The sequence below is a fragment of the Acomys russatus genome, chromosome 20 (assembly GCF_903995435.1).
Source record: "Acomys russatus chromosome 20, mAcoRus1.1, whole genome shotgun sequence".
NCBI lineage: Eukaryota > Metazoa > Chordata > Mammalia > Rodentia > Muridae > Acomys > Acomys russatus.
The window spans coordinates 51,565,609-51,586,346 of NC_067156.1; the positions used below are offsets into that span (position 1 = coordinate 51,565,609).

At 45.3% G+C, this 20,738-nt stretch overlaps 1 protein-coding gene across 10 annotated transcripts in view; it reads left to right on the plus strand.

Annotated features, from left to right (window-relative positions):
• Window positions 1-20,738, plus strand: part of Nedd4l (NEDD4 like E3 ubiquitin protein ligase) — a 336,845-nt gene that overhangs the window by 304,232 nt on the left and 11,875 nt on the right. For all 10 annotated transcript variants that reach the window (XM_051163444.1, XM_051163445.1, XM_051163447.1 and 7 more), the window contains 6 exons: window positions 278-336; window positions 11,246-11,311; window positions 12,877-13,106; window positions 14,956-15,077; window positions 16,848-16,918; window positions 19,075-19,170. In XM_051163444.1, coding sequence (XP_051019401.1) covers window positions 278-336; window positions 11,246-11,311; window positions 12,877-13,106; window positions 14,956-15,077; window positions 16,848-16,918; window positions 19,075-19,170 — 644 coding nt within the window. The remainder of the gene's footprint in view (window positions 1-277; window positions 337-11,245; window positions 11,312-12,876; window positions 13,107-14,955; window positions 15,078-16,847; window positions 16,919-19,074; window positions 19,171-20,738) is intronic.

Here is a 20,738-nt window from a genome sequence, read left to right on the forward strand (position 1 = left end):
CTTGAGAGAAAAGGGATTTATAATTGCGGGTTTACCAGGTTGCTCACCCAAACCTGCAAAGAAGTGGTTTTACTTTTGTCGCACTTTTTATTATTATTACTATTATTATTATTTTAACTAATCATATATATGTGTTTGCTATGTACAGCAGAGTTACCTTCTAACGCCAAAATACTAAATTCTCCCCGGGGCTTTAGAAAAGGAAACGGTTCTTTCTTAAAGTTCCTGTATACAGAAGAGATTGGAACTAATACACTTATGTTTTTAATGTTTTCAGATAGCAAAATCACTCAGTGGGAAGACCCGAGGCTCCAGAACCCAGCCATCACTGGTCCAGTGAGTATCCTCATGTCCCTTCTCCTTCATATATGCTCACGGCTGCATGTTACACACACTGCTGTGTGTTTCTGCTGTCGTGTCAAGAGACTGGTAAAACTGAATAGTTTTAAGGTTCATCCCGTCTCCTCAGTGAGTCTCCCTGACAGGCTACAGCTGCATGGGCCTTTGCTTAGGAGTAGGATTAGAAAGGAAGAGAAAATGGGATGATAATCACATTTTCTTCCTAGTCCTTTGTAAAAGGATGGCTTAAAATGTATAGTCAGGATTGTCTTCTTTTTTATAACAGTGAAGAAGAGTTGTTAAAGAGATTTTTAATACAGGCGTAAGCATGAGAATGGGGAGAAAGAGAGACACTCAGAGAAAAAGAAAGACATTGATAAAGTATTCTGCTATGTGCATTCTCTGCCAGAGACATGATCCAATCCAAGCCAGATTATATAAAGGCAAGGTTTATTGGATGCAGCTCTTGGGCTGGTTCACTGGTCCCAAGGCAAGGGGCCAGGGAAGTTGCCATGGGAACAAGGACAGAAGTGGGGGCAGAGAGAAAGAGCCCTGCATGCAGAGAGGGGGAGAAGGAAGGGGAGAGAGGGAAGACCGAATGTTTGGATTATATAGGAAAGAGCTTCTGGGGGAAGGGAAGCCCAGCCCCTGGGCTAGAAAGTTCAGCATAGAGGGCAAGGTGTACCAGCATGCCCTGTAACAGGTAGGAACTGAGGCATGCTGGGAGAACCTGGAGTCCAGGACTGCTTTAGTTGAAAAGGCACCTCAGCTGCTTATCCCAGGTCTGAAGCCCAACATCCTAGCCTTGTGTTGATAAACGAACCTCCTGCTAACATTGGACATCAATATGGGTGGGGGGGGGCGGGGGCAGGGGGCGGGGGCGGGAGGTGTTGTAGGATTTGACAAGTTTTCTAGAAATGGAAAGTGAAAGGCCTGGACCCATGAGGGCCCAAGGAGGGAGACAGAGGAGTGACTCAGAAGGTCTGAGAGGTGATGGGTGGAGTATACCATGATTGGCCGGAACAGGGTGATCTTGAGAGCTTCCCTGGTAAGGCTCACTGCCGCTGATAGGGCTCTCAGACATGGCTGCCATCCACATACGGTGGGATCCAGCTGTTTGGACAAGAAAGCTATGGCCTCATGGGAGGGCCCAACAAGTTGACCTAAAACACCTGTAGCCTCTGCCATCCTCTCCTCTGTAAAGAGGTGGTAGGGAGTGTGTGGAGTCCGGGAGTGGCAGGGCAGGAGCCATTAAGAGGGCATCCTGGAATGTAAAAAAAAAAAGTGATGGTGGACCATGGCTAGGTGGGTGAAGGGGCCCTTGAGGGTCTCTCTGGCTGCCTGGTACAGTGGCTTAGGTATAATAGCAATATTGTCTTAAGAACCCCACCAGGCCCCAAAATGAAAGAACCTGATCTGCTGTAGTTAGGGGCTTCAGAGCCCACACCCAGTCGGAGGTGAGGACCTTAGACCCTGGCCTGAGTCAGATGCACAAGCTCTGGCTGGAGAGACAGGGAACCCAGGGACCCGGGATAGTTCAGGAGTAAAGCAGTCGGTGTTTTGCTGGGACAGATACAGGGAAGGGCTGCAGAGTATTGCAAGTTCTGGGACCACCCCAATTTAGGTAAATTTTGCAACAGACATCCAAGAGGTGTCTAGGGATCAATTTTAGACCATCTTCCCAGATTTTGCTGCAGGTGGAGTACCACTTGATAGTCTGGGATCTGGTGTGTGGTTTGTTTTTGGTGGGGGAGGGGGTAGCCTGAAGTAAAACATCTCTTAGCTAAGGCTTACCCCCACCCCCAGAACAAAGACCTGGTCTCAACTTGGTAGAGGAAGTCCAAAGGGTTCTGGACCCGGAAGTAGGCAGTAGCTGGGGTGGTTACTCACCAAGTCCAAAGTTGCATCAGGTGGAGAAAAAGCTCAGAGGAGAGACCCAGGCCACCTGGCTGGGCACTCAACTTCTTCCAGGTTTTGGCACAAGAATGATTAGGTCATCTCCACTGATGAAGTATAAGACAATTTAAGTCAGATTAAAGGTTTAATAAAAGAGCGGGGGCAGGTTGATTTGGGAACTGGGGCTTCTGGGCAAGTTTACCAGCCTCAGGGGATGAGACCAGAGGAAGTCACACCAAGACTATGTTGGGGAAAGTCTATGGATTGAAGTCAAAGGAAAATGGCATGTCTACCCATGCACACGACCTGTGCCTTGATATGGCCATCTGGGGCAGGGGCTTGGGAAAAGCTGGTGGACTCAAGGGGATGGGGTAGGGGCAGTCATTGGGAATGCTGAACTGGACCTCCAAGGAAAGCTTTCCTTGGAGGTGGCAGGGTTGGAGAGAAAGAGAATAGGATTTACCAGATCATGTTGGGGCAGGGTGGGGGTAGGGGCTGGGGTTGGGGGGGGGCCGCTGCAACCAGAGATTCCAACCAAACAGACAAACCTCGCACCCAAGTGTGGGTACAGGCTCCTCAAGAGAGAAGCACTCCTCCCTTCCTTGCTTTCTATAGGCTGCAAAACCAAGCCCTGCATTTATAGGATGCTGTCGTTTGTTAGGACAGGGATGATAAATGCATGCCAGTCAGCATGCATCTCTTCTGCCTTTAAATACCTGTTGAGAAGTGGTCGGAAAACTGTGGCTCTTGCATCAGTTCTACTGTCCTGGTGCCACTCGCTTGTGAATGCAGCTTAGAAAGCATTTCTCAGACTCAGCATCCTGATCCCCTGAAATGGACAGAGGGGAAAGGCCTAAGGCTTTTCTTGCTAGGGACACACTCATCAGGAGGGGCTATATGCAGGGTTTGCCAGTGATCTATGGGTGCTGATAGATAATCTGGTTGGCCTTTTCAGTTCTACTGATTACTTAATTCTATATTTTTCTTCTCCTCCTCCTCCTCCTCCTTCTCCTCCTCTTCCTCCTGCCCCTCCTTCTCCAGTCTCCTCCATCCTCCTCCTCCTCCTTCCTTTTTCCAAAATGCTCTACCATATCCTCTGGCCTCCAAACCAGTGATTAGAACTTTTCAGTCAATCTGATTGCCATTTCTTGGAGGGCAAATGTTCTTCTCTCTGGCGATTTTTAAATCTGTCTCATTATCTTTGATGTTCCACAGGCTCAGTCACACAGCAACTTGTGCATTTCCCTTTGTGGGTCTCACCTTGGAGTCAGGATCATGCATAGGTTGGGGGTTGGGTGTGTTATATCTATCCTCTGTTCTGGCAAATCCTTAGCCATCATTTATTCTCACACTGCTTTCCCCAATCTTACTCCAACCAAATGTTTGCACTGCTTTCTACCTTTGTTCTTGTCTTCAGCAATCTCCTTCCTCCTTCCTTGGCTGGATTTTTAGTTGTTACTTGATTCTTCTAGTTATTCTTTCTTAAGTTTTTTTTAGGAAGAAAAAAAAAAAGTTCATGTATTCTTTGTGCCTAGTGAGTGTGTTTAATTGCTCAAAGTTCTTTGGGGTCTTGTAAATTTTTCCTTTGTCTTTTTATTTCATCTATATTGCCTTTTAAATTACTCTTTCATATTTTATCATATAAAGATACTTACTGAACACACTTTCTCTGGGTACTTGTTATCTCTGGTTCTAGGGGCATCAGTCTCTGGCTTGTGTCTATATTTCAAAACAAGTGTGTATTGTCTGGGTGACTGTCATGCATGTGTTCATGAATATGTGCATGTGTGTGCGTTCCTGCAGACACATACACTCAGGTTTGTTTGATTGATTGATTGTTTTCCCTTGTGGGACTTTTTAAAGTCCTGGTTAACATTTACAGTCACTTCTTGGTCTTGATTTATACCACCTGATTAGGGTAACTGTCGACCTCACACTCACTTGGATACAAGCATGGATTGTGGATTTATTCCAACTATTTCCTTTAGGGAATCTCCATTTGCATCTCTGGACGGAGATAAGGTTCCTTGTAGGCTCCCTGAGCCTGGGGTTAGTTTTCCTGTACCCTTCTGAGCTCAAAGCCTAGGACCGTTACAACTCATGCCTGTCCAAGTTCTGTGTCTCTGTTAGAGATTAACACCTAAACCCAAGCACACTGGCCAAAAATTTTCCTAAGATTGACTGTTTTTGCTCATCTGGCACCTATTACTTCCTCCTTACCCAGTTTTTTGAACTATGAGCTCTAAATTGAATCGTTATTTTTTTATATATTTGTCAGGAAGAGGCCGTTTCGGCAGAGGCTCAATATGCAACATTACTGTGTCACCGCTCAGGGGCAGTGGAGAGTAGAACCCATAAGTGAGGCTAACTAAATCTCATTGCATTAGCCAACTTTATTGAGGCCTCAGTTTATACTCTTGAGAGTTAAGAAAGGCCACACGAGTTAAGTTCTCATGAGTTGAAGCTGTACACAATCAGGAGGACGTGCTGCACATGGCAAAAATATGTTTTTCCAGAGGCATATAAAGTATAGTTTAAATATTTAATTGAATAACAGCAGCAAGCAATAATGAATAATCTGAAGTGAACGCATTCCTATCCGCTCCACCTGGGAGGTGCACAAAAACCATGTTCTAAGAACAGTTCCAAGTTTTGAAGAAACTGAGGTCACAAGACTCTTACCTTTTTGTTTTGTTTTGTTTGGCTTTTGTCACTGTTTTGTTTTGTTTGAGCGTTCCCACAAGCATTCAGAATTCTCACATTGCTTCATTCCTGGACTGTGTTCTGACAAACATGGTGTCTGTTCTGTGGTGGCTATGAGGCCCGCCCTGGAGTGTGGTTGGTAACACCCAGAGACACTCCATTGGAAAAATACTGGCTTCCCCTTCCTGGCAGGTGTCAGTTGCAAATAGCTTATCAGTTAGAGGTGTCCAGTTCTTCTTTTCAGGGCGGGGATTTTATCTGGTTTGAACCTGTGCGGGTCTTAAGTCTGCTGTCACAGTCTTTGAGTTTGTGTATTAGTCCTGTTGTGTCTAGATGACACTGTTTCCTTGGAGTCATTCATCACCTCTGGCTCTTACAGTCTTCCCCGCCTCCTCTTCTACATAGATCCCTGAACCTTGAGAGGAAGAGTTTGGTGAAAGCATCCCACTTAGGACTGAGTGCTCCAAAGTCTCTCACTTGCTGCACATTGTCCAGTTGTAGGTTTCTGTCTTAATTTCCAACCACTACAAGAAGAAATTTCTCTAATGATAGGTGAGCAAGGCTCTGATCTATGTGTAAAGCAATATATCATTAGGGGCCATTTCATTGCTATGTTTCTTTAGCAGAATAATAGTAGTAAGTTTTTCCAAAAGCCCATGACCTGTTTAATCTCAAGTTCTTGGCCGTTTTAGCAGTATTAAGTATGTTCAAAGACTGGGCCTTAAGTCCAGTTTTTAAAAGTGGTTGGTCACTCCCATAACATTTGTGCCACTGTTGCACCAGTGTAAGTTGCAGGCAGGTCACTGTTGTAGGTCACGGGTTTATAACTGGGTGATATTGGTGATTACCTTTCTCCTTCAGTAGCATCCATAGTACCTTCCAGTACCACGAACAATCGTCATTAGAAGTGAAAGTTCTAGTTGAACAACAGCTTGATTGCTCTGTGTTTAATAACATAAATGTTATCCTTAGCAACAGGAGCTTACCATCCGGTTGTGGAGAGCAACCAGTACCCTTGACAATAATCTATGATGTTTTGGGGGGCTGTAGAGGGGAGCTGTCCATGACACATAGCCCTTTTGACAATGACTCAACAAGATATAACCCATTCCTAGCACTGGTTTTACTTGGTCTGAAAAACAAATAACTCAATTTTAAAATGGATTATGGAACTAGAGTGTTCATAAGATGAAACACAAATGGCTGAGAAACACTTAAATGTCCAACATCCTTAGCTATCAGGGAAATGCAAATTAAAACTACTTTGAGATTTTATCTTACCCCAGTCAGGATGGCCAAGATCAACAAAACATAAGACAGCTCATGCTGGTAAAGGTGTAGGAAAAGGAGAACATTCATCCATTGCTGTGAAGACTGCCAGTTTAAGCCGGGCAGTAGTGATACACACCTTTAATACCAACACTTGGAAGGCAGAGGCAGGTGGATCTCTATGAATTCAAGGCCAACCTTGTCTACAAAGTGAATTCTAGGACAGCCAGAGCTATATAGAGAAACCCTGTCTTGAAAAACAAAAAGAGAGAAAACTGCCAACTTGTGCAGTTGCTATGAAGTCAGTGTGGGAGTCCCTCAGGACGCTGAGAATTGATCTGCCTCAAGGTCAACTTATACTTATACCCAAAGGACTGTACAACTCACCACAGATCCTTACTCACCCATGTTCAGTGCTGCTCTGTTCCTAATAGCCAGGCATTGGGAAAGGCCTACATGTCCATCAACTGATAAATGCATAATGAAATGTGGTACATTTACACAGTGAAACATTGTCCAGCTGTTTTTATTGTTGTTGTTGTTGCTGCTGTTTGTTTTGGCTTTTCGAGACAATGTCTCTCTGTGTAGTCTTGGCTGTCCTGGACTCGCTTTGTAGACCAGGCTGGCATCAAACTCATAATGATCCTCCTGTCTCCTGCCTCCGCCTCCTGAGTACTGGGACTGAAGGCATGTGCCACCAAGCCCGGCTATCTAGCTGTTAAGAAAAATAAAATTTGCAAGGAAATGGATGGAACTAGAAACATTCATCCTGAGTAAGATGACCCGACCCCAAAGACAAGTATTGCATAGAATCTTATTGTGTGGATGTTCACTTTTAAGCTTTCAGTGTGTGGGTTCAATCCAAGTAAGCACAGAGGTCAGATACCTAGCAAGAGAACAGGGAAGAAGAGTGGACCCCACAAGGAGCAGGAAAGAGAAGATAATGTTATGGAAAGATAAAGAGGAATCTTGAGTGGGATTAAATGGGGAGGCTGGATGAGCAGGGAGAAGGGGGGGACTATGTGTCGGGGACGGGCTACATGGCCAATGTTCAGCCATCTTGTCAGAGCCTAGGTTCCTATTTCTCCAGCAGTCTGCCATTCACCAGAAACCAGCTGACCTTGTCATGGTTCGGCAGTTAGACACCTGTTGTGGTTTATTGTGGGGGCTGGTCATTCTAGACCCCCGAGCTACTCCTTTTCCGGTAAGACTACTGATAAGATCAAATTAAAGGCCAGCTGCCTTCGAGCAGCAGTTCCGGGAACTTTTTCCTGACTAACCAGACCTTTCACAACTTACCTTTCTCTCTGGAATTTCTCTCTTCTGCAATTATAGCAGCTGTAAAGGTAGACATCTGCTGGAGCATTCCAGAGTTAGGTATCCATAGCAACCCTTGCTTATGCAAATACCCATGCCTCTGTGCCTATATAAACTCTGTGAAATTTCTCAATAAACGGGGTTTGATCAGAATGCAGACCTGCCCCCTTCTTCGTATCTTGTGTTCTGTCCCTATACAGGAAAATTCTCCTCCAGAGCGTTAGTCGAACCCCGACAGGCCAGGGCACTATGGGGAGAGACAACTAACACTAAGGATTCTTTAAAAACCATATGGAAACCTTCTACTGTAGAAGCTTCCTAAAATATATACATATATGAAAAGAATTTAAATGGCGTCACCATATGATAGGCCAGGCAATGCTCCAAATCAGACTCTTTTTAGATATCCGAGGGAAAGTTACCTAGTGGCAAGGACATGTCACAGAGCTAGCTGGTAATGGAGCCTGTCTAAGCCAGCCTGAGAAAATGGTGGGGGGACACCCCTGCCTCACCTCCCACCCCCGATTTCAGTCACAGTTGATCTTGGCTATCAACCAAATGCTTTTCCTCCTTAGGGCTTGATGCTCACTGCCCCCCATCTGTTTCGTCCATCTCTCTAGTTTCTGCTCAGAAGTACCACACCGCTATCTTCCTGGGTTCCTACAAAATACTGCCGCCCCCCCAACTCCGTTAGTTTTCCTCTCAGCACCTACCTCTATTCATTCATTTCTTTTTGTCTTCCTCCTTTTTATTAGCATGCATTAATCGTACAGAGTAGTGGTTTTCATTATGACATTTTCATACATAAATGCATACATACATTTCATATATTATATGTGAATATATATAATGCACTGTAATAATACTCACCTTCCATCATCCTCTCTCGTCTTCCCTTCCCCTTAATGCTGATTGTTTCCTAGTTATCAAATAATCTCCCTTCTATTTTCAGGTTTTTGGGGTTTTGTTTTTAATCTAGATTTTGTATATAAGAGAAAATGTGGCATCTGTCCTCCTTCTGAGTCTGGCTTGTTTCATTTACCATAGCTTCTGACTCCATTCTAGTGGCATTCTAATGTCATTCTTTACAGATACATAAAGCTGCATTGTATGTGTACCCTCCCCCTTTTTTTTTTTTTTTTCATCACTCATCTGTTGATAGAGCTGTCTAGGCTGACTCCCTGGCTTGACTTTCTAATTTACTTTCTTACTGCCTATGACCCTCCACCAGCATAAGTTCGAGGAAGGCACCGTTTGTTTAATGTTTAGTCATTTTCTCTTTAGTACTTAAAGTGCCAGGCAGAGAGATCTACCAGAGGGAAGGTCAGCAGCACGTAGGGATGTGAAGAGAATGTCATTTGTGATGGAATTAGTGCTGATAAAGCCAAGAGCATGATGATATCATCTTAGTTTAGGTCAGAATGCCGTGTCCTGGTGCTGGTGGCTGCCTATGTACTGGCAAGTGCCAGAACTCATATATGACTTCCTCAGGTACAACTCTGCCTGAAATGCGTGGGAAGTGTGGTCAGCTCCCAGACTCAGCGGAAACCCACCTGAAGACAGGCTTGCAGACAGACAGACAGGCCATAGGCCGTGTGGATTGTCTTTAGAACATTCTCACACATCATATATGAATAGAATGTCTTCATTTCATTGCTCTTGAATTCAAAGCAAATGACGTGAACTTTTCTGTAAAGAGTAGGATACATGGTGGGGGGGGGGTGTGGTGAGGTCAGCTATTTGTGTGATCTTGCCTTAAAACAGAAGGCAAAGGACAAAGGTTTCACTCTTTATTCTGTCTCTATGTGGTAAAGGCAGTCTTGATAAAAGCTGCTGAAGTCTTTGAGATGCTTTGCTGAGGGTTGGTGTGTGTTATTAGCCCCCAAGTGATAACAGCATGGGTACTCACTGCCTCAGTTTGTAAGTTTGCTAAAAGGCAATGAGTTGCTCTCACTGAAGCTGTTCCTCATATGTCATTGTACACAAAATCAGTCCACTTGGCTTCTTAAAAGAATCACAGACCTTTGCAGTCACCTCCAGGCAGTGGTCAGACCCTAAGCTACTTTATAACACAGCTTATAAAGGTAATTTGAATAGCCACATTCAAGTAATATGTTGCCATAAGACATACAAGAACTTTTGACGTGTTGTTTGCTTCTGAGTCCAGGGTCTTGTGTCTTGCTATGTGACCATTTGCCCCAGCCTCTCAGAGATCACCTAGCTAAGATATCAAAACTTTTGGATAGTTGTATCAGACTGAGACCCTGAACCGACTCTGGGGAAAGCCATTTTTGCTACATAGTGAAGGCATTTAAGTTTAGAATAATTCTTGCTGAAGTCTCTACTACTGTGATAAATAGCTTGGCTCAAAGCCACCTGGGGGAGCTCTCAGTTCAGCGTGCAGTCCATCAAGGCAGGAACTTCGAAGGCAAGCATCATTGCTGCTCCATGCAGCATTCCTTCCAGCCATGAAGGATGCTGCTTGCTGCCTCACACAGGTTCACACTTAGCCAGCTTACCTGTGCAACCCAGAATCGCCTTCTGTGGGAATGATGCTGCCCACAGTGGGCTAGGCCCTCCTGTAAATATTGACAATCAAGACGGTCCCTAGGCAGGCAGAAAGCAATCTGATTTAGGTGATTACTCCGGTGGACAGTTAAAGCTAATCAGGACACAAGTAAAAGGTAAACCTTGGGACTCCTCAATCTAAGTCTTTTCCAGAATGGCATTTCTTCCGATCTCCTACTCCTTGAAAGAGGTTTCAGTTTACTGGCCTTTCTGTTTATGCTGTTTCTCCACAAGTTTGTTTGTGCTATGCATTGTTGCTGTCGGGAGGAGACCCAGGTTCCTTGCTCTTCCTAAGTACACTCTGCCACTGACTTTTGCCCCTGTTGCTTAATGTTCTGAGACAGCCAGCATCTTGGTATACAGTCCAGGGTGGTCTTGATTTTACCATCATCCTGCCTCTGCCTCCTGAGTAGTGCATCACTAACATGAGTCAGGCGTGTGACTTTCCACAAACACTTTTTAAGTGACTAGTATTTATCTCTTGGGGTTGTATGTTAAGATGCCATAGCCAGAAACACTTAACTCCAGGAGGGAGAAATGATATACATATAAAAGATGCTTCATAGTTCGAGGCCAGCCTGGTCTACAAAGCGAGTCCAGGACAGCCAAGGCTACACAGAGAAACCCTGTCTCAAAAAACAAAAACAAAAACACCGTGCAGTGGTGGTGCACGCCTTTAATCCCAGCACTCGGGAGGCAGAGGCAGGCGGATCGCTGTGAGTTCGAGGCCAGCCTGGTCTACAAAGCGAGTCCAGGACAGCCAAGGCTACACAGAGAAACCCTGTCTCAAAAAAAAAGAAAAGAAAAGAAAGAAAGAAAAGAAAAAGAAAAAGATGCTTCATATCTGTGTGTCTGTCTCTTGTGTATCACCCTGACTCATACTCTGGCAAAAGTCTCATGAACGTGTATCTAGTTTGTGCATTGTGACCCTGAGAGTTGCCTTGGCTATCACCGTACTTGTTCTGATTAACTCTTGTCACATCAGGGCTCCTCCCCCTTGCTCTACAGACATTATGCAGATTTCCATAGAAAATACAGAAAACGAGTGTTTAAGTTTTGCGATTCATGAAACCCCCGCCAGCTTTGGCTCACTGTATACATAAAATTTCAGTCATATGTTTACATGATCTGTGTGTATGAATTTCTCTTGCAGGCTGTTCCGTACTCCAGAGAATTTAAGCAGAAGTATGACTACTTTAGGAAGAAATTAAAGAAACCTGTGAGTAATCAGCTCGCCTGAAAGCGGTGTTTTAGTCTGTTCCCATCAGCAGTTTCCTCCCGGGGAGCAGCCTATGTGTGTCTTGTGAATGTACACTCCTTTCTTCACTGCCCTTTGGTCCACCCAGATCTCCAATCTGAATTTACTTTTTAACAGAATTGGTAAGTGAAGATTAACTCAGTATTACATATCAAATCACTTGAAGGGCTATTTCTTACCTGATACATTAAAAAGCCATATCCTTCTTATGGAATAGAAAACAATTCAAGACTGAAGTCAAGAAAATCTGGGGCGACCAAATGGATCAAGTTACATCTCTTTATATTCAGAGATGCAATTTTAACTATGTAACTATATTTTAACCTGAAGTTTACAACATATAATTATAATACTTGGTAGTGTTGAGCCCAGGTATGATTCTGTTTTCTTTTAATTATTATAATTCTCACTAGCAGTTTACAACCAAGAGACCCTGGAAGGTTTTTACAGGCAGTGTTGAGTTGGTAGTGTGTTTACTATTGGCATGCCTCTCTGCCTGCAACCTTATGTCTTCAGTGTTCAGTACCTCTCTGGTAGGGATCTTAGTTTTGCCCTCAGTTTGCTCCTGGTGTCTCTGGACGTGTGGGGAGTGGGAGCCAGGCCTAACTCCTCCTTTGACTGAGGCTGCTGCCCCCTCTCTGCTCCCTCCCAGCTGATGTTCTAGTTCTGAGCTTTGTCCTGTGGTGAAGAGGTACTGGCAGCTTCTGCTCTCTGCCCATCCTCTGCCCCATGGTTGTGACTCAAGCCCTTCACTCGTAACTAGAGACCGTTTGCCCTCAAAGCTCACATTGGAGCATCCAGGAGTGTTTCTCTGTGAGTCATCCATGTGTCCTCCAGAGACAAGCAGCTCCATGGCAGTTGCCCCCCTAGGGCAAGGCTAGCCTGGGGCTCATCCTTCCAGAAGGCTGTCTTCACTTCCCAGTCGAGTACTAGATTACATTCAGCCAACTTTGGGTCTGGGATGTTTTGCTCAAACTTAGTAAGAAAAGGTCCTACTCCCCATACAATGAATTTGCAGGCATCATGGCTTACATATCCTTGGGTATCCCAGCTGCAGTCCCTACCAGAGTTAAGACTGGTTCCAGCTTGCCGGGAGGTTATATGTAAAGGTTTGATTACCTGGGATTAGGTTTTGGGTTTTTTGGTTTTTTGTTTGGTTTGTTTTTTGTTTTTGTTTTTTTCCCTTTGACTGAACCAATATTCTGAGATGCCTGTGGGGGAAGTGCCCATATCTACCTACTGTAAGGATGAATTTCTGGGCTCAGCAGATGTTCTCCTGAAAATATGTTAGTGACACAGCCTGTGCAGATCTTTATGGATGCTTCTGTGTGTCCCATCGTAACACAGTGAGAGGCCAGACCCATACAGGAGAGGCTCTGGGTGGAGCCAGCTCACTGCACGGTTATCTGAAGGCTGCCATTGTTTCCGTCCTTTTGTTATTTTCCTGTAAGGTCAGGGGTGTGTAAGGATGGGTGTGCGTGTGTGCACTGTATGATCGTGAACTTCTCTTTTCACCTTTCATCTAGGCTGATATTCCAAACAGGTTTGAAATGAAACTTCACAGAAACAACATATTTGAAGAGTCCTACCGGAGGATCATGTCTGTGAAGAGGCCTGATGTCCTGAAGGCTAGGCTGTGGATTGAGTTTGAATCAGAAAAAGGCCTGGACTATGGGGGCGTGGCCAGGGAATGGTTCTTCCTGCTGTCCAAGGAGATGTTCAACCCTTACTATGGCCTCTTTGAGTACTCTGCCACGTAAGTACACAGCAGGCATTTGCAGTGTGTGCTCCTCCCCTGCGCCAGATACAGCTTTCTTCTTAAGGAATTGAAACCATAATTAGAAGACAAGTAACTTACCCATTTGAGAGTTCAGTCCCTCCCTACCCTACCACCCTTAACAAGTCTTAAAGAAACAAGTTCTGATCTGACATGGTGAAGTACTTAATATCCACCACAAACACCTGAAAACATTCTTCTCCTGTCGGTTTGACTCACGGAAGTGAAACTGAAAATAAATTAGGTAATTATGGAGGGAGCAGGGCAGTTTCTCACCTATAGAGCCATTCTGATTTAAGGGGAGGGTTTATCAGTGTCAGAAGTCAGAGTCATAAGAAGAAGAATTGTTTCTGAAGTCACACTTCTGAAAAGGCAGGTTATGAGGATGTTGAAGACCCATCCTTGGGATATAAAGGACAGTACCCTGGCCCCATAACAGAAGAACCAGGCTGAGCCTTACACAGGGATTCCATCAGTGCCCAGCAAGGGTACTGAGGCAGATTTAATTGTTTTCTGAGCAAACGTTAGGCTCCTTTTCCCTCCAGGCTAAGAATGCTCAAGAGCTTGGGGCTGGTCTTGAACTCCCAATAGAATAGTTGATCTTGGCAAAAAGAGATGTTTACTTAGCATTGTTCCAGCGTGGACTGCAGTTGACCACATGATTTCTCCTACTCCTTCCTCCTGGTTCCTGTATCCTAGGGCCCACTTAGACGACTGCCTCAGGGCAGGCTTCAGTTGACCTAGCCAGAGACTGCCTTGGTTAGTAGAGGTTCTTACTGAGGCTTCTGAGAGAGGCCACTGGGAACACCACTGAAGCCGAGAGCAGAGCAGGAGCCAAGGTCCTTACCCTCCACCCACCCCGACCTCCGCTCTCCCACTCCCCCATGCCCACCCCCACATCCCCACCCCCCTCACCCCTCTATCCCCCCACCCCAACACCCCCGTGTCTCCGAGACACTTCCTAGAAAAAGCAGTCTGTGCTGCCTAATGGAACACACCTTATCCTCATGATTGTAAGACCAATGGGGACTACTGAGTGTCCCCCTGGGGTTTGCATTGTTAAGATGGCCATGTTGTTCTTCACGGGCTCTTGAGATCAGGTAAACAAAGAGCTGGACACATAGGGAAAATTCCCAAATCCAAATCTTCTCAAAGAGATTAGCCTCCTTTGATCACAGCGTCCATCTACAGAGCGTGCGCCCTTGAGGATCTCTGCACACCCTTTCACACTATGAGCGTTGTCACCTTCTCAAGATATCTGGCTGACCCATTTGAAATTGACATTGTGTATGTGTCTGTATGTATGTGCATGTTTACGTGTGGAAGTGGAGGGCCAAAGGACAGCCACGGGTCTCTTCGCCTTGTTGTAAGACAGTTTCTCCCCAACCAGGAACTTTCCAAGTAGCTAGGCAGCTAGAGAGCCCCCAGGATCCATCAGTTTGAGCTTTCTGAGCCCTGGGGCAACAAGTGTGAGTCACCACACCCCGCTTTTTAAAGTGGATACTGGGGATCAAACTGAGACTCTCATGTTTGCAAGACCAAGTGTCTTATGACTGAGCTATCATCCCTAAGATTGACGTTTCTGTAGATTAAAAATTAGGCAACCGTCAGCAGTTTCCATATGTGACCTGTGCTGGTAACCCATAACTGTCAGTGACAGGAAGGGGGCTGACGGATGGCTTGCGTCCCCTTGCTCATATTGGTTGCCATGGAGTCCCTAAGGTTGTAAGTGTACTGTAAAATGGAGTGATGGGTGGCAAAGGAAAGCTGAGCTTCTTGCATTTTTTCATTTAAATGTGATTGGACTTTCCTCTTTCCCTCCCCAAAGGGACAACTACACACTTCAGATCAATCCCAACTCAGGCCTCTGTAATGAAGACCATCTGTCCTATTTCACATTCATTGGAAGAGTTGCTGGCCTGGCAGTGTTCCATGGGAAACTTCTAGATGGTAAGTTACTCCAAAGCCTTGTGGTAATAAAAGCACGGCAGTCCTGCTTGTGGGTCTACACTCTAGGGTCTTAGCCCACGCGTAGGTAAGTAAGAGCTTCACTGGTTCTCTGTGGCAGAAATTTTTCTTACTGGACATGGAATTCAGGGCCTTCCACATTCACTTAGAGCCCAGTCTACAGGGTGTTGTTTCCCCCTCTGACAGTGGTCTTCTGGTACAGTCTTGGGCACTAAAGACAAAGCATCTACCTATGCTTATTTTTGTAACCGTTAAGCATGAAGTGTAAGCTATCCCACGCATTTTTCAGGACACCTTTCCTCTAGTGAGAAAGAGCTACATTCAGCGGCAGATGGAAAATTTAATTGAAAAGTTAATTAAAATGATCTAATCCACCAGCAGCCTGCCGTTGCTCCATTTGTCCTCAAATCAGTTTTTAGTGATTTCAAAGTAATGTTTTCACTCAGCTAAGGCCTCGACCCTAGAGTATCTTCTGAAGTAGACAGAGCATATTAGCTGTGTCCTTCTAGAGAGGAAATACAGAACTCCAGGGCATGAGAAGTTATGACGCAAACCTCCGCCTGAGTATGTCAAAGCCTGTTGTACCAATTTCATATGGACTTGGCAGTTTCAAAAGCAGTGACCTTGTGAGAGAACACTACAGAAATCATTCCTGAGCAAAAATGATAGAAAAAAGTTTTAAGGCTTGAGTGTAAAATGATTGAAGACAACATTGCAGTTATAGTAGAGAGGGCTATTTGGAAGGGAATTTGTCTAATTGCCTTTATGGAGCTTGAGCTACTCCAATAAATAATTGATGGACCCTCCAAGCTTTTCTTTTAATATATTTGTATTCCTAATGGCTAGCTAATTGTGATTCTGTTATCAGTGTTTTATTTTATTAGAGGGTGGTGGATATTGTTTCTGACTTTCTCTGTCCCTGTATACATAAGCTCCATGCTACTTTTTTTTTTTTTGCATGCTACTTTTTGATTCACTGTTCAAGCATGTGTATACCATTGATGCTTTTTTCTGATTTTCTGTTCATGTGTATATTCAGTAGGCACTTCTTTCTGTCTATGTGTGTATATACAGTAAGCACTTCTTTCTGTCTATGTCTGTGTGTATACAGTAAGTGCTTCTTTCTGACTGTGTCCATGTGTGTATGTATATAGTAAGCGCTTCTTTCTGACTGTGCCCATCTCTTAGCACATATACCCTCCTCCGTCCTCCACTGCTTCTTCGACCCTCTTTCCCAGTTTTATTTCCATAATGACTAAACATCCTTACAAAAAGCAACTTGGGGGGAAGGAGGGCTTATTCAGCTTATGGTTCCAAGTTCCTGCCCACCATTTTAGACAAGTCAAGGCAGGAACTCAAGCAGCTGGTCTCATTACCTGCACAGTTAAGAGCACAGAGAGAACAAATGCATTCTTCTCTCTGGGAGTGATCAGGACCCCTTTCTAGGGAGTGATGGGCTACATCTTCCCACGGCAACCGAGACAGCCACGTACAAATAGGCTCACAGCTAAACTGACCGAGGTAGTTACTCACTGAGCTGGTCTTCCCTGGTGATTGTAGATTATCTCAGGTTAACAGTTAAAACTAACCAGTGTTCGCTCCTTACTTGCTCATGGATTATTTTAAACAGTCCTTGACCACTCAGTCATGACCTCCCATTTATAGGAAAAGCGGTTTATTCTTTGATCTCCTGCGCAGCTGCAGAGCAGTGTTGAGGACTTAAAACTTAACTGGGTTTTTGCCGTATTTCAGGATTCTTCATTCGGCCATTCTACAAGATGATGCTGGGGAAGCAGATAACGCTGAATGACATGGAGTCTGTGGTGAGTAGATGCAATGCATCGTATAGCCACTGCAGGCCATCCTCTCCTCGTGGACAAGGGTCAGGGACCATACTTACAGTCACAGCAGTTGCTATAGGTGCAGTCCCTCTGCATGAACACGAGGGAGGAAATGTTTGCATGGAAGTTCATTGATCTTCCCCATTTCTATATAAGCAAATTATAGTTGATTTCTGAAAAACACAGCAGTTGGAGGGGCACACCTAAGTCTCAGTCCCCTCTGCTTAACCAGCTGAGGTTTGATGGGCAACTTAAACCCATGGGACATCAGAAACCCGGTTGTAGCCTTGTTTTCCATCTGAAGTGTTAAAAGGCTCCACCTTCTGTTTCATGCCCTCATAAACGTCATGGAGGCAAGGCCGAAACAGTAGTCACCTAGATGTGGTCGTCTCGGCACAGAGGAGTAAATGACAACCCCAGAGTGGGAGAGTGAGACCTGAGTGGTTAGACAGGCCTTCCAGAGAGTGGTGCTCACATGGCATGGTGCTTGCTGCTTACCTGGACTGACCATCCTTGGCTAGGACAGATACAAAACAAAACACGCCCTTACATACACTTACATGTCTGCCTTTCTATGTTTACCTATACTGTGTGTGTGTGTACACACATGTGTGCACTAGGTGCATTTTTGTCCTCATGGAAGAATTACAGCTCTGCTTTCATGTCCTCACTTGAATTAGAACACTGTGCATCCCTCGGCCTCAGTGGTGCATGGACTGTGCCTTGGGCAGAGTTAAGAAAGTGAGGGATACCTGTGGTGCCAACCAGAACTCAGGCTGCGCTTCTGCTCATCGTCGCAGGAGAGGCGAGGCGGTTGCTGTACTCCGGACCTCTGTGGCATGTGCAGACTGGCTGGCATCTGTTGTCTTAGTCCAGGCCACTTTCCCTTCCAGCCTCCTCCCTTTGCCAATGCTTTCTGCTTCTGTTGTACCATCCTGAGGAGGCTAGGAACATAAGAACACAGAAATTGCTTCTGTTCTCCCCTCCCCCATCCACCAGTGGAGGAAAGAGGCTAGAGATAGGGTCTCACTTCATATTCATTCTAGTTTGGCTTAGAACACACAGACCTGTCTCTACTCCAAGTGCTGGGATTATAGGTGCACAACACGCTGCTGCTCTAGAAATTATTCTTAGTGCCTAAGTCTGTCTTGGAGGGGTTGTTATTTATTTTTACTATTTTAATTAATGTATACATGCAACTGAGTGCTTGTGCCCATTGAGGCCAGAGGCATCAGCTTTCCCTGGAATTAGAGTTACAGATGCTTGTGGGCTACCCATGTGAGTGCTAGGGATTACACTTGGATCCTGCACTAGAGCAGTGCATACTCTCACCTGCCGAGCCATCTCTGCAGCCCCAGCCATTAGTGTTTTAAATATGATGTGCATATTATTTTTGGTGTCTTCTGAGCCTGTCGTGTTCCCAGCAAGAGACTCTGGGCATGAGCAGAGGAGACCTGATGGTCTCTTGGCTACTATTTTCTGGAACACAACACAGCCCTGCTTTTTCCTTAAATTAGTGGGCAAAGAACACTGAGAAAACAAGAAAGGACAGAGCGTGTGGTGCTCAGTTAGATCACTGCCCTGCCTGTTCTCCAGTGTGCTCACTCTTCCAGGACAGGAGCTTAGTGTGTTCAATTCTGTGGCGGGCAACAGCCACAATGTAGCCAGGCTGGAGGCTGAGTCGGCAAGAGGAATTGGAGACAAGACACCTGAGCAGTCTAGCTGTCTGACTGTCTTCCCAAGCAGATGGCCTTAGCCATAGAGAACAGGGGAAGTCACAGACATTGTCACTGTCCAGAGGTCTTGTGTTTTAAATTAGTGGAAAGGTGGGCCCCAAATTAGGTTCTTAGCATGGCCAACAAACAACTACCCATAACAACAGCTCCAGAGGATCTGACTCCCCTTCTGGTCTCCAAGGGCACTGCAACATATGTGCACAGGGACACAGACACAGAATAAATAAAAGTAAATAAGCAGGAAGTGGTTTTGGTTGAGCAGGCTCCCTACCCCTGCTGAATTGCATCACCCTTGGGCATTGTGCATGGAATTACATTAGAACAGGTTTATTTGTAAAGGAGCCAGCCGGACTTCTGTTTTGAAAACGAATGTTCACTTTTCCTCTCTGGGTCTTCCTGTAGGACAGCGAGTACTACAACTCTTTGAAATGGATCCTAGAAAACGACCCCACGGAACTTGACCTTATGTTCTGCATCGATGAAGAGAACTTCGGGCAGGTATGTGTGTCCAGCTCCTGTGGCTCCTCAGCGGCGTCTCCTGTGCTGTGGGCTATAGCTCAGCGTGTCTAGACAGAAACGGCTACATAGACTTTCAGCTAATTATCAGCACAGCCTTGAGCAGCATTTGCCAGCATTTGCCAGGACACCGAGTTCCCCCATCACAGCCCTTTCTGTTTCCCAGCAAAGCTAGTGAATTCTAAACACTGCTGGGGTCTCAACTAAGAGCCCTGATCCTAAAAGTCAGCCAGGCATTTTAACCCTTGCTTTTAGAATGGAAGGTTGTTCAGAAAGCATTGTGACTGTTCACTATAGCAAGGCCAGCTGTGGTCAGGTATGGGTGACAGCCAGGACACTGGGGACCTTTCCCTCTGCTTTGTGGCTCTATTGTGGCGATGTGGCTCTTACTGGCTCGGTTTCGGCTCAGTTTCCTTTCTGTTGTTGTTGTTGTGGTTTTTGCTGTTCTCCCCGACATCCCCATTCTAAAAGTTACTTCCAGGGTGAAGTCGCCTGGCTGGGATTGTCATTGCGCTCAGACTCTAAGGCTGTGCTCATGTTAAACGTGGAAACTCGGGTTTAGTTGTCCCCTGGTGACAGTGTTTCTTGGGAGGTCTCTTCAAGGTGGTGCGTGTCCACACAAAAGCCCAGAGACAGTCACAGTCTCTGCACAGCCTTAGGATGAGCCGAGTAGAGCCCACCGTAAGGACTACCATATGGAAACACACTTGCTCTGCGTTGCTCGAGGGAGCATCAAGTGTGTGCTTCCCTACCTGTGGCCAAGACCAAGAGCCAAAGTCAAGAGTTCAGTTCCCTGGCTTCCCACGTGTGTGAGAAATCTTAAAGGAGCCCAGAGAAAAGACACTGATGCAGCTAGGTAGGAAGGGATGAGTGAAATGGGCGTGGCTACAGATTGAGGACGTGATCATGCAAATGTCCAAGCTACTTTTTTTTTTTTTTACCCTGAGTGCTGGCAGTGGGAAGACCAGGGGAAATCTGTTTTGTCCTTCCCAGTCTTGGGGAGGCTCACAGAAGGATGTCAGGCAGAGTTGTCTTCTGACCTCCTATAGAAAGTAACAAATGACCTCTGTCTGGCGTCTTAAGCAAAAGTGTGTGTTTCCTTCCTACTTGGTTTTTGTTGATGATGATGATGATGATGTTTAATTAGTTGAGGTTTGTTTTGTTTTTTAAGTCCCTGTAATTTTGTCTCGTAAAAGAGATTCCATGCATATTTCTTCATGCAACTTAATTTGTAGTAACAAGCAGAATGTTAGGGTTTGCATCTCTGGGCTTGATGGTTGACAGGAATTTGGATCTCTCTGGGCTTGATGAGTATTCTCTAATATTTACGTTTCTCTCCTTAAATATAATTAACTCCTTTTCTTTTTATTTATTAGTTTATTTATTGGTTTTTAAGACAGAGTTTCTCTGTGCAGCCCTGGAAGTCACTCTGTAGACCAGGCTGGCCTCAAACTCAGAGATCCACTTGCCTCTGCCTCCCAAATGCTGGGATTACAGGCGTGCAAAAATGTTTCTCTTCTTCAATGCTACTAATGTATGAAGAATAACTG